At 39.2% G+C, this 11,357-nt stretch overlaps 2 protein-coding genes and 1 long non-coding RNA gene across 13 annotated transcripts in view; 1 reads left to right on the top strand and 2 right to left on the bottom strand.

Moving 5' to 3' along the window:
- LOC107268101 (lateral signaling target protein 2 homolog) overlaps window positions 1-1,107 on the bottom strand; it is a 28,037-nt gene extending 26,930 nt beyond the window's left edge. For 5 of the 7 annotated variants that reach the window (XR_003059794.1, XR_003059793.1, XM_015740508.2 and 2 more), the window contains exon 1: window positions 229-1,107. The gene's annotated coding sequence lies outside the window, so the exon portion shown is untranslated. The remainder of the gene's footprint in view (window positions 1-228) is intronic. The other 2 variants (XM_015740506.2, XM_015740507.2) reach the window with 2 other exon arrangements.
- A 2,100-nt stretch (window positions 1,108-3,207) lies between these two features.
- On the bottom strand, window positions 3,208-9,180 carry LOC107268102 (urea transporter 1). Of its 2 annotated transcripts, XM_025085373.1 has the most exons (9): window positions 8,716-9,180; window positions 8,480-8,599; window positions 8,005-8,156; window positions 7,774-7,921; window positions 6,666-6,749; window positions 6,453-6,600; window positions 5,804-5,988; window positions 4,519-4,683; window positions 3,208-3,603 (listed from the first exon to the last, which is right to left on the bottom strand). In XM_025085373.1, the coding sequence occupies exons 2-9, from the start codon at window positions 8,528-8,530 to the stop codon at window positions 3,523-3,525; spliced, it is 1,014 nt and encodes a 337-aa protein (XP_024941141.1). In that variant the 5' UTR covers window positions 8,531-8,599; window positions 8,716-9,180; the 3' UTR covers window positions 3,208-3,522. The 2 variants fall into 2 exon arrangements, with proteins under 2 accessions (XP_024941141.1, XP_015595995.1); XM_015740509.2 differs by having other exon boundaries at window positions 8,480-9,180.
- On the top strand, window positions 6,224-10,989 carry LOC107268103. 4 transcript variants are annotated; one of them, XR_003059796.1, is made up of 5 exons: window positions 6,224-6,503; window positions 6,676-6,834; window positions 9,443-9,574; window positions 9,727-10,009; window positions 10,088-10,989. It is a non-coding gene; the product is annotated as an uncharacterized LOC107268103 (long non-coding RNA). The 4 variants fall into 4 exon arrangements; XR_001537743.2 differs by lacking the exon at window positions 6,224-6,503 and having other exon boundaries at window positions 6,520-6,834; window positions 9,727-9,858; window positions 9,942-10,009; XR_003059795.1 differs by lacking the exon at window positions 6,224-6,503 and adding an exon at window positions 6,543-6,593.
- Window positions 10,990-11,357: the final 368 nt, after the last annotated feature.

Here is an 11,357-nt window from a genome sequence, read left to right as displayed (position 1 = left end):
GGGGGGGGGGGGGGGGGGGGGGGAGGAGGTGTTATCCAAAATATAACGAAAAAAAAAACAGTCGGATTTCCAAAAAAAGTATTTTACCATAGCGTGTGCTCGAGGATCCCGACCGTACTAGAATTGAAAAATAAAAAAATAAAATAAAGAAAAAGATTAAAAAAAAGTATCATATCGACTTCACGTTCGATTTACCAAACGCGCTTTACCATAATATCGTATAAGTACCTTGAATGTCGTGCTTCGCATACAGGAAATCCCACCATCCTCCTCAGTGATATTCTCAATACGATTGCGAATTGTATCTTTAAAGGAAATGTCACTGAATTTTCTCAAAACGATCACGAGCTGATAAAGCCGAATGCAGTTCTTAAGCGTGCGTAATGTAATTTCTTCTTTTATTTACCTCCGTATCCAATAGCACGTCTCGCACGAATCGAAGTTCACAAAAAACTTGTATCGTATAGATGAAATTTATAAAATTATTATCAGACCCATCTTCCGTCCACTGTGACGACTAATCACGATCCAGGCACGAGGCAATAATCCAAAATGCTGTACACGTGCACTTTGTTATTCTCCCCCCTCGAAAATTCGTCATGATTTAAAAAAAAGAATTCCTTTGCGAATTCCTCAAGGAATCGCGAAGCAGCCGTCGCCGTGACGTAACGCGCACTATCGCTCCTTCCCTGTCAACCGAGTCCCCCTAAAGATTGACAGTGCCGTATCAAGTCCCAGGACCATGTTTGGCAACACAGCCATGATTAAATTCTACGAGGTTGCTCCTGGGCGAGGATAAGCCTCTCGAGGCTCGATGATTCCGTCCGGGTGAAAATAATCCAGAGCTCTCCGGACTTGACCGAAGGGATCAGGCTGGACCACGTGAAATCATTATCTCGGCGGAATCCTATATCGACCTGGAGGATTTCATGTCCTCGTCGAGCTTCGAGTTTGTTAAGCGTCCGATTATATTCGAATCTGCCAGTAGATTTCCATTGTTCGCACCGCCAACACGTAATACTGCACACGCCAAGAACTCTGACACATAACCTGTCGAAACCCGCACACGCGACGGTATCGTATCGGCACGCACAGCACTGGAGAGTACAAAGGTATTACTGAATTTCGAATAAAAGCAGCTCCTGCACGAGCTGCTTGCTCATCGCGGTATACACGAGGTTCTCAGTCGAAGCATTCGGTACGTAACAGGAGCAATAGGAGGCAGAGGAGTTGCGATGTGGGTTGAACGCGCCGGGTTACTATGGAATGTAGAAGCGACCAGCCAGCCTGCCAGACAGCCAGGGAATCAGGTAGGGCGATAGGCAGACTTTTAGGTAAATAGAGATTGAGGCAGCTGTGTTAGGTTGTCAGGTAGGTAGACGAGGAGCAGTCAGGCAGGCAGGCAGGAGCACGTTTGTACGGGCTCGTTCCCTCCTTCCTCCCGACGAGCCCTCCTTGGAGGTGGACACGCTGCTGGAGGGACTGGGTTGAATAATAGGGAGAGAGTAAAGCTGCTGGTGGTGCTGGCGGTAGTGCTGGCGGTGGAAGAGAGAGTGCTCCGAAGCGCGTTGCCGGGAACGAGGGATGCTGGAGCGCGGCGGCATTGCCCATTGCCGCCGGGACGCTTGAGCGCAGTGCGTCTTCGTACCGCTTCGATCCGAGGTGGCGCTTACCCTCTTTTTCAAAGCGAAGCGCCGTACGCGAACGAGTCGATCTTCTAGAATCTCCCGTGCTCGAAGAGGCCAAATCTTACCTTCGACGTTACTTCATTTTTTTATACAGCACCAGATCACTGGCCATTTATTGCCTACGATTTTATGCAAAAGTTTTTATATTTACATTTTATTTCAATTCAATTTTATTCCTTGCCTTTATATAGAACGCCAGCTATACCTACTGTAACTTTCCATATAATCTTTCATTTGCCCAAGTTAGATTCTATTCTCTAGCCCAGGCCTGATTTTCTATGTGATTTCTTATCGATTGGTAGGTCTCTACCCTTTTCGAGATAAAGGACGCCCGATGTCGGTTAACTGTCTCGAAATTCGTCGTAAGTCTAAAGCCACCATTATCAATGGTATATGACGGGTATAACCCTGGCAGATAGCTGCGAATGATATAGGATCCCAAGAGAGGCCAAGTTCCATAGTAGTCTATTATACACTGGGTACAGTAACTAGATTCACGACGTCTGGTATATATTTACTCTTAATACCGACTATAATACTTGGCTCTACGTTCAATCTATTTTACTAATACTTAGTCGAGTTAACGAAACGTTCTTTTTTCAAATATGATCTACACGTATGCATGAACAATCATAAAAATTCATCTTGCTCGATGAACCATGAAATTTAGCCAATGTATATCCCACGTTTGGCAATTGATAAAGAAAAACGAGATATTTGGTAATTCGCTTTCTGCCGATAAATAATATAAGAATGTTAATCTACCGCTGGCGCCACGTCAAATAATTCCAGTCTGTATAAGCAGTCGAGAGATTTCCACGTCTGAGCACAGCCGATGGTAGTAAACAGTATACCTATAGCGGTCTGTTCGCCCAAGATCGCACGGAACTCTGGTAGAAGGATTTGATTGCTACCACTCGACACGCTATAGTCTACTTGGTATATCTATATTCACAAGGGAAGACTCCTTTTTTCCGAGAAGCTCCAGAGACAGAAAGTTCTTTTCTCGTTGCACGATAAAGTTCCACCCTAAGGAAAACAAAGTGATCCAAGAAATCGCAGCACGCGACTCTTTTCAGTCTCAAACTTCATCACGAAAGTGTCAGCTGAGTATATTATTAAACCTCCCGCTTCCCCATTATACATGAAATATAAATAATTCCCATCTAAATGTTCGTATCTCCTCGTAGTAGCACGTGCGTCGCTATATTTATACACTATTTCATTTACTTGACAATTCAAATTCGTCCCTATGAATCAGCAGGTATACATTGACATTTTTTTTTTTCGAATAATTTCCATACCCCAAGGCTACAATGTGCTCATAAGCCCGAATGACGTCAGAGGGGTTTCTACATAGGACACGGCGCGCGCGCATAAAGGTACATAGTCGGTATATAAAGCCACACAGATCTAAGCAGAGCTCAAAGCTCTGATATCAGTAAATATTCTTTCTCGAAGTTTCTAGAAGCGGAACAAATTTAAGGTTAGAATTCCTAGTGGACATTTCGATGCTGCTTACACTCAAGGCACATATATTTTTTGTGTGTGGTATATACAGTTATAAAATTAAGAGAACGCAATGCAAAATATACATGCTTGATCGTTATTCTTTTGATTTATCTCAAATTATTTGCTTTTTGCAAAATTTATCTTTTTTTCCATGGTTATGCTCGTAAATTTTTTATTTTCTAATCAAATCATAGACAGTTTACGTAATGGCCAATTATTGGCTGATACACGTTGCTGATAGACAATGACATTTATAAGGGTACTATACGGAGTATCCAATATAAGGTACACAACTCTGATGGCCGGATGACGGGGTGACGTATCACGTGCATAGATCGCAGGAAGTCGAGGATGGTCTCTTTTCTTCCCTCGTAGGAGTTTCCGGTTCGCCCGACCCTTCCGCCTGTGTAAAAAGAGTACGAGTTTTGACCTCATTAGTATACCGACTCGCATAAGGGATATAAAAAACGGCAGGAAATTATACAGTGTAAACCAATTAACCGCTATAACATTGCAATACAAAATTCTGTAGACGTCGAAAGTATTAGTTGGAATTATTGGCAAAATTTTGAATTGAAATTGAAAAATTTTCAGACAAACCTTGGAATAAAAAAAAAACAATGCAAACGATAAAAAGACTGTATCGAGATCCCCTTGTACATCTATATATGTAATGTACAATGTATTTAGCAATTTCCAGTATTTGTCTCTTTCCAGTAGTTTGTAATAGGCGTTCAAGAGCAAAGTGTTGGAATTTTATACTTTAAACCCGTCTAAGGCTCAATCTGTATCGCCCTATAGAACCGGAGCATCCTCAATTTAGTCTCATAGCAGTTACCAGGCGACGAGGGTGAGCTGGAAATCAATTTGTATCGTTTCGGAGGGGCGTGGTTCGCCAGTCGTCTGTTTGTAATGCGTGAAGCCCAACGGCAATGATATTTGAAAAGATACGTAAAGCGATTCTCAAGATATTCGCTGCAAGCATGGCAATGCTTTCTATACGTGCATTCTCTTTTCAATTTCCTCCTCCTAATACACTGGCAGGATATTTCGAATGAAATCATTTGCAGAAACGATACCGAGGAATTTCAAATTTTTCAACTTTCAATCTAACCTAACCTAACTTAACCGAACCTACAAGCACTCTTGTCTTAGAATCGAGACAAAGGGAAAGAATGAAGCGAAGGAATGAAATGTCCGGAGAAGATAGACAAAATTTTCGATACGTTGACATTTTTTCCCGTTTTTTATATTCCAAGTAATAGCTGCGGTCAGTCATAGTTAAAAACAGAAATTGGAAAAAGTAGGAGGTACTTACCCGATTAGATCTCAGGGCACGTCGTGTCTTTAGGAACTCGTAGCGCTGTTTTTCGGGAAACGACATACATTCGGGTCGTGGAAATGTGTGTCCCGGCGATTCTCTCAGTCCCAGGAAAAGCCAAACGGTAAGTACAAATGGCGCTGCGAGAACCGGAAGTCCCCACTGTGAATTAGAACTTGTGTTCTTTCATACCGGACTATGCACCTATCGACATAGCATAAGTATTTTCTGTATGGCGTCCTAACGTTCTATAATATTTTGTGCCAAACGAGCATTTCACTCAAAAGTAGAAAAGTATCTATAAGTATCAATATATACCGTAACGACGCTTTCCCGGCGTAGTTTACAAATAAATCACAGTGATTGATCCAAACGAAAGATATAGCAAATTTTGTCCAAATTTGACCCTGGCCAGCTCTTAGGCGGCGGGGTCGTGAATCATAAAACAAAAGATAATGTATTAGCAATCCTCGTACCCGTAGCTGTTAAGAAAGCAGAGGGTGACGCGTAAGAATACGTTGAAGAAAAAGGTCGGTTGATCTCGTGATCGAAAAAATAGCCAAATTAATCCTGAGCGTCATTCGCCGTCGTCCAGCTACTCCTAATATTCACAGGAACACACTATCGTGGATTACAGGTTCTTCAAACGATTACGGTACGATAAACGATAGAAAACAATAGAAAACGGTACTAAGCAGATAACACGTCTGTCTATCCCTGAGACGTGAGCGACGCCAGGAATTTTCAAAATCGGGAACCTTTCCGAGAGACACGCTGTATATGTGCCTAGCCCAATTGGATTCGCGTACACATAGGCGTCGCCAGCGCGTTCTCGATCTTCAATTCTTTCGACGATCTTGATAAAGTAGATTTTGATAGTCATTACATTTTTTACATCACCCTCTCGGATCTTAATCGACTCTAAAAAAAAAAAGAAACGCGTTCTCACCAGGGAAATAAATAACAATTTCTATTTTAAGATCAGCCCAACGCCACGCGAAACGTTACGTAATCCATTGGGCCTACGACATAGTCGAAATTTTCCACGTAATAGCACATAACATAGGAAGGCTTTCACTGAAATACTGAATTCAATCTGAAATTGAAAATAAGAAAAGTTTGAGATTTCGAATGAATCGATGCTCGATTCAATTCGTCGACTATACCCATTTTCACTGTCTAGATACGTTCAGTTCTCATTGATAATGAAGCTCTCGATTGACGGGTAATGCAACTTTAGATTTATTCTAAAATTGACTTCTCGTGAAAAATATATCTTTACCTTTGCAGCGATGGGGGCTAAAACAAACTGAAGAACAGGACAAAATAGAACAGCAATCAGAGTGGCAACGACCGTCTGTCTATTCAAAACGAGGAAAGTTCCACCCATGGCAGATCCTGTCAATACACCATTAAATCCCCAGATGCCATCGTAGACTGTTTGTTGAGGAACACCAAGCAGCAATCCTGCATCGAAAATAATGTCCAAAGAAAATTATATTTAAAAGAAACACGAAAATATCTTCAAAAATTCCGTAATAGAGAAAAAAATATGAATAAATTCCCCAAAAAAAAATAAAAATCCAACTCCAGTAATCGGAAACCAAGTGTTCCAGCGACTCGATTAATCTCAGTCCCCTTTTCTGTGAACTAGTTTTTCAGCAACATTTGTCTCATTGTCAAACCTTTCTTGAATCAATTGATCAGCCACGATAGCTGCTCTCGCAAGCCTCCAAAAAGCCTGACAATTTCGTAACACACTGCTTTTAACCGTCCGCATGTCTGATGGAAAATTGTGTCATTGTGTACAATTGGTGAGCTTTGTGTGCGTTACTTAGCTTTGCAAAATTATTGCCATACACAGCTACTGGTGGGTTTGACAGCACCTACCGGGCATGCGAAGAGTTAAAGAAAAACTGATTGACAGTTACCGAGCAGACATCCAGCCGAAGCTCCAATAAACGACAGTGCTGCCATCGCTGGTGAGTAAATCAAAAGTGCAAGGTATATAACCGATCCAGCAGCGACATCGTTCAATGCGAATACCTGAGACGCCGAAGTGACAGCTCCTTGTAAAACCTAAATTCAAATAAACTTATGTTTTTTTCCTTAAGGCGATAACAATTAAGTATACGCGCTCTTACCATTCCCCAGTTCAGGTTGACAACAGTGCCGTTCTCGACAATGTGGCTCGCATATTCCATTGTGGCGTCACTTGTTGCATTGTCCTGGAAAGGCGAACATGCAGTATCGAATGGTAACTGGCACAATGGCTGCCGAATTGAACAGTTTATTTTAGACGTTCTACACTTGGTGAGTTTCTACATGTATTATATTTTCGCACCGCCCTTTCTCGTACCGGCATCGTTTTATTTTATACCTGATCTGCTTTTTTTCCTTCCTATATTCTCTATCAAGATGTAGATATATGCACTGTATATACATACATACATAAATAGTGGGTTGCGGGTACGCCTTATTGAAAAGTTATTCATACTTTCCTATGTAAATATATATAGGTATAAAATAAGGCATCCGATTCATTGAGATGGTAGCATCGAGTTCGTTGGCTAGTAATAAATCTGGCATTCCGCACGGCCATATTTCACCATAGACCGTGCGGGGTGGTAAACTAATACTGTCGGCAATATGACAGCGCAGGTTACGAATCGCCTCTCAAATTCCGTTTGAAAGATATACCAAGGTTTGCTTGGTACACTCATTGAAAGTGAATGAATTGGCTGGACGTGGAGGGACAAAATTTCTTGCATTTCTGTACTCTGCCTTACCAAGCTATACCGAAGGCTCGCCTGTATAACCTCAATATTCTTTACTTCACCCGTCCGTGGGTTATAGCAAAATACTTCACTCAAATTTTATATTTTTTTGTTGTCGGGCATGATACCGTGATTATGGAGAGATCATAGAATTTATAAAAAAATACAGAAATATCGGTATAAAATATTTCATATACTTTTACAAATGAAAAGTTCGCGATGCAATTTCCACATTTGCTACTGAGAATTCGTGTACCCGACTATTATCAAAGATTAATGATACTCTCAAGGTAGACCTCGATTTCGATTTCGTTGATTAATTATATGAAAAAAAAGCGTTCGGTATAAAAGTTTGAAAAATTATTCCCTCTGATCTACATACGTGGCTTACGGCGTGATACAATTTTTCAACGTCACCCAATCCTGCCAAGCGTAAGATACGTCTAACCTAAAAGAAAAATACTTAGTCACTCACAGTCAAGTTGCGAGTGGAAATCGCACTGTTCACTTTCGGTGAATGATCGTTCAACGTCAACACAAATAGCAATAAGAACTCAACCACCACAACTGGCCAAGTCAAACATGGAAATCTTCCGTTTCCAATGGACCGGGCCAAGTAAACACTGAAAGTCGAATGTACGGACATGTGAGTTTGTAAGAAAAGTGAGCTTGCAACAGAAGAGAAGAGGCTCTTTGTGAATCTCACCTGAATACCGTGCCGAGAAAAATAAGGAACAATGGAAAAGGATCAAAGGGGTCGTAGGGCTTTGGAATTAAATTGTAAGTCAAAGCTCCAACTAGAACCGGATTGTGAACTGTCAGTCCGTTACCAATTGTCGCCTGTTGCTCATTAGTCAACTGAAAGACAAAACAAAAATGAAAACGCAGGGAAGGTCGTATTTTAAGAAAAAAGAAAAGGGTAACGAATTCAGACGCAAGAGGAAGTTAGAGCGACAGCATTGTAACGTAAGAAGGAGATGACTAGCGGAGAAATCTTCCGCATTGCGGCGGTGCTTTAGTTCCATGAATAATAGGCGAAGTAAAATTTCACATTAGGTCTGTTCTCGTTGCTCACACTTTTCGCACCTTTCAAAAAGTGCAGATTGCAAAAGTGCAAAAGTGCAGGCACTTTTTGAAACGTACAGAAAGTGTTGGTAACGAGAACATACCTATTGACTTACCATCGACACCAAAAGACCCAAAAGGCCCGTTCCCACGCTCAGCAACAGCATACTGGGTGCTGCAGCGGCAAGGCTTCCAACTATCAACAATCCGCTAATTGGGTTGTTAGCGAATACAACCTGCAAAGTCAAAGTACTACCAGTAATTAAAAGAGCTTACCGCGTTACGATTTTAAAGTTAGAACGATAAAGGAAGCCATTCGGACATTATTACTCTGTAGGTACTGTAGACCAACCTATAGTAGGTAGACACTTTGTGCTGGTAGTACATACAGTCGAAAGCTTATACAGTTCATTCCACCTCGAGTGACATAGTCTTTTGTGTTGTTCTTATATATATACATATATCATGTGAAAACGAAAGACCGGCATTCTTCGATGCTGCAATTTCGCCATATATGTCACTTGCAAATATATTAGATTCTGCTGGACGTTTTTGAGGACAAATCAAATGAATTGGGCGAATATCAGTTTAATCCTAGAATGTCCATAATTTTTTTTTATACGTTGATACCTTTTAAGAATATAATAGACCTTACACTATTTTTAGCTGCTATTTTGCTTGTGAGTATTAAATTTTTTAAAATTTTTATATCAAAATCTGACTGAAATATCAGTGAAAAATTAAAATGCGTGAAAAATGCAGAGACGCGGAGGATTTTCTAGACTCTGATAGGCAGTCTAGGATTAACCCGTTGAGTCCGATTGATTTATATATATATATATAAATCATTAATTTATATATATCAATTTATATATATATAATATATCATTTAAAATGTTTTATTCTCTTTAATAAAAACGTATTTCTACTACAAGACTGGCATGAAAATTTAATTAATTCATTGTGTAAAATATTTTTAATACAAGTTCTTGATAAAATATAAGTTTATATAATCAGATCTAAAATTTGACAAAAATATATTGTGAACATATATATTCTATGTAAGTTATCTATTCCAGAAGTAGGACACCTGCCGCTTTGCAAAGCGAGTTCCCCTTCCTAGAGTGGGAAAATTGAGCAATTTTGACCAAAATCGAGGGCCAGGTTACCGAAAATAATCAGATTTGTCGAACGACTTGCACTTCGCTGTGGTAAGTAGTAAGATTATTAAAAAGTTTTATTGAAATAGTCAATTCATTATTTATATGTAAAGGGTGTTTAAATATGGTAACCTGCAACGATAAAATATTGATGTCCTTTTTCAGATAATCAAATTTCGTTTCATTGTATCGTAACGTTTCAGGAATTCAACTACGATGTCCCTATGTAATTTCCGAAGTACAAGGAATTCAACCACAGAATATTACACGAGTTGGAATGAGGATCCCCGGGTCACAACAAAAGACCAGCTTTCAAAATGTTTTAAAAGAGAAAAGTAATAATATCTCTTCATTTTGATCCTAGAACTTCCACACCAATTTACAGCCCTTTTTCTGATTTCCGTTATGCAACTTACAGAATGCATGTCCACGCTAAGATATCTGAAAATACATAAATGCGAAACATGGACTAAAATATAAATGCAAGTATGTGTCTCTTCCTTTTGTTATTTGATTATGTTTATATATAATTGTATAAGATTACATATAATCATTTTTTTTCAGATTATTTCACTTTCGTCTCACTGCGAAAAGGTTGATGTAGCAAAGTATTAATTTTATATACATTTTTTACAGCTATATCAATTGAATTCGCGAATTAATCAGAAGTCCTGTTATTCAATATATTCTCATTTCGATTCGTTTGCGCATAATCCACCTTGATAATGCCGGAGTGATTAATGATTATACGACGACCGAAGATGGCTGCCATTAACTTTGTGAACATCAACGCCAACCGTAAAGCATCAGTATATATATATATGTATATGTATATATAAAGTACTTATTTGATAGTAAATACAATGGAACCTCGACTAGCTCATGATACAAATAGACGAGGTATAGCCACTAGCGGTTCTGAAAAGTTTTCGTCTTTCCATTAGTTCATACGACAAGGATCCTAACATTTTTTTGCTACCATTATATTTAATTGGTCGAACATTATCTATATATTTTAATCAAGAAAAACTTATAAAAACTTCTATAACATATATGAAATTATTTTGATGGAGCATCGAAGTATTTTTCTCGTAAATATTAGATATCACTTTGTAAATTAATCAACGCGAAAAATATAGGGATAGAATATTTTTGTATCGCCTTCTTTAAACTTTCACTAGATTCTACAGACTTATAATGTACGAAAAAATTCTTTTATGTGTGCCTTCATTTTAATTAATAGATGTACATACTTAGTTTATTTTTTTATCATTTACGTTCTATATTGCGTGTTCATACAAACATTTGCTTTATGAAGTATCGTGTCAAGGTATTATATAAATTAAATGAAGTAGTTTCAATATAAAAAAGTAAGTCCGTTATAGGGGATTGAACTAGTGATTCTTTCATTGTGAAACTGATTTGCTGTCATTGTGCTACTATAATATAAACTATTGGCAAGCGAATTAGAACTGAATTTCAAATCGATTGCAGGGGGCAGCACCTCTCTATAACTTCGTAATGCGAACCAGAGATGAGTAGAGAATTGCACAACGCTACGGTTTTAGGCGATACCAAAATCATGGCGCTAAATTATAGCGGCGAGTCTGGAAGTAGGATTTTGTTATCATCGCTTCCGTCGACAATGTGAATCCCGTCGTAGCCGAGCTAAACACGATGCGTTGCTTGGCGGGCAGAGATTCTCCGCTACTCAACAATGGTTCCCAAAGCAACACATAGAACGAGACCGGAAACTATAGAACTTATCAAGAACTATTGAATAAGCCTATTGTTGAAACATTTTTAAGATATTTTTAAGAAAGTGCAGTGCCAA

Source organism: Cephus cinctus, unplaced genomic scaffold (assembly GCF_000341935.2).
Source record: "Cephus cinctus unplaced genomic scaffold, Ccin1 Ccin1_scaffold0470, whole genome shotgun sequence".
Lineage (NCBI taxonomy): Eukaryota > Metazoa > Arthropoda > Insecta > Hymenoptera > Cephidae > Cephus > Cephus cinctus.
Note: the sequence above shows the minus strand (reverse complement) of the source record. Positions and strands in the feature narration are given on the sequence as shown.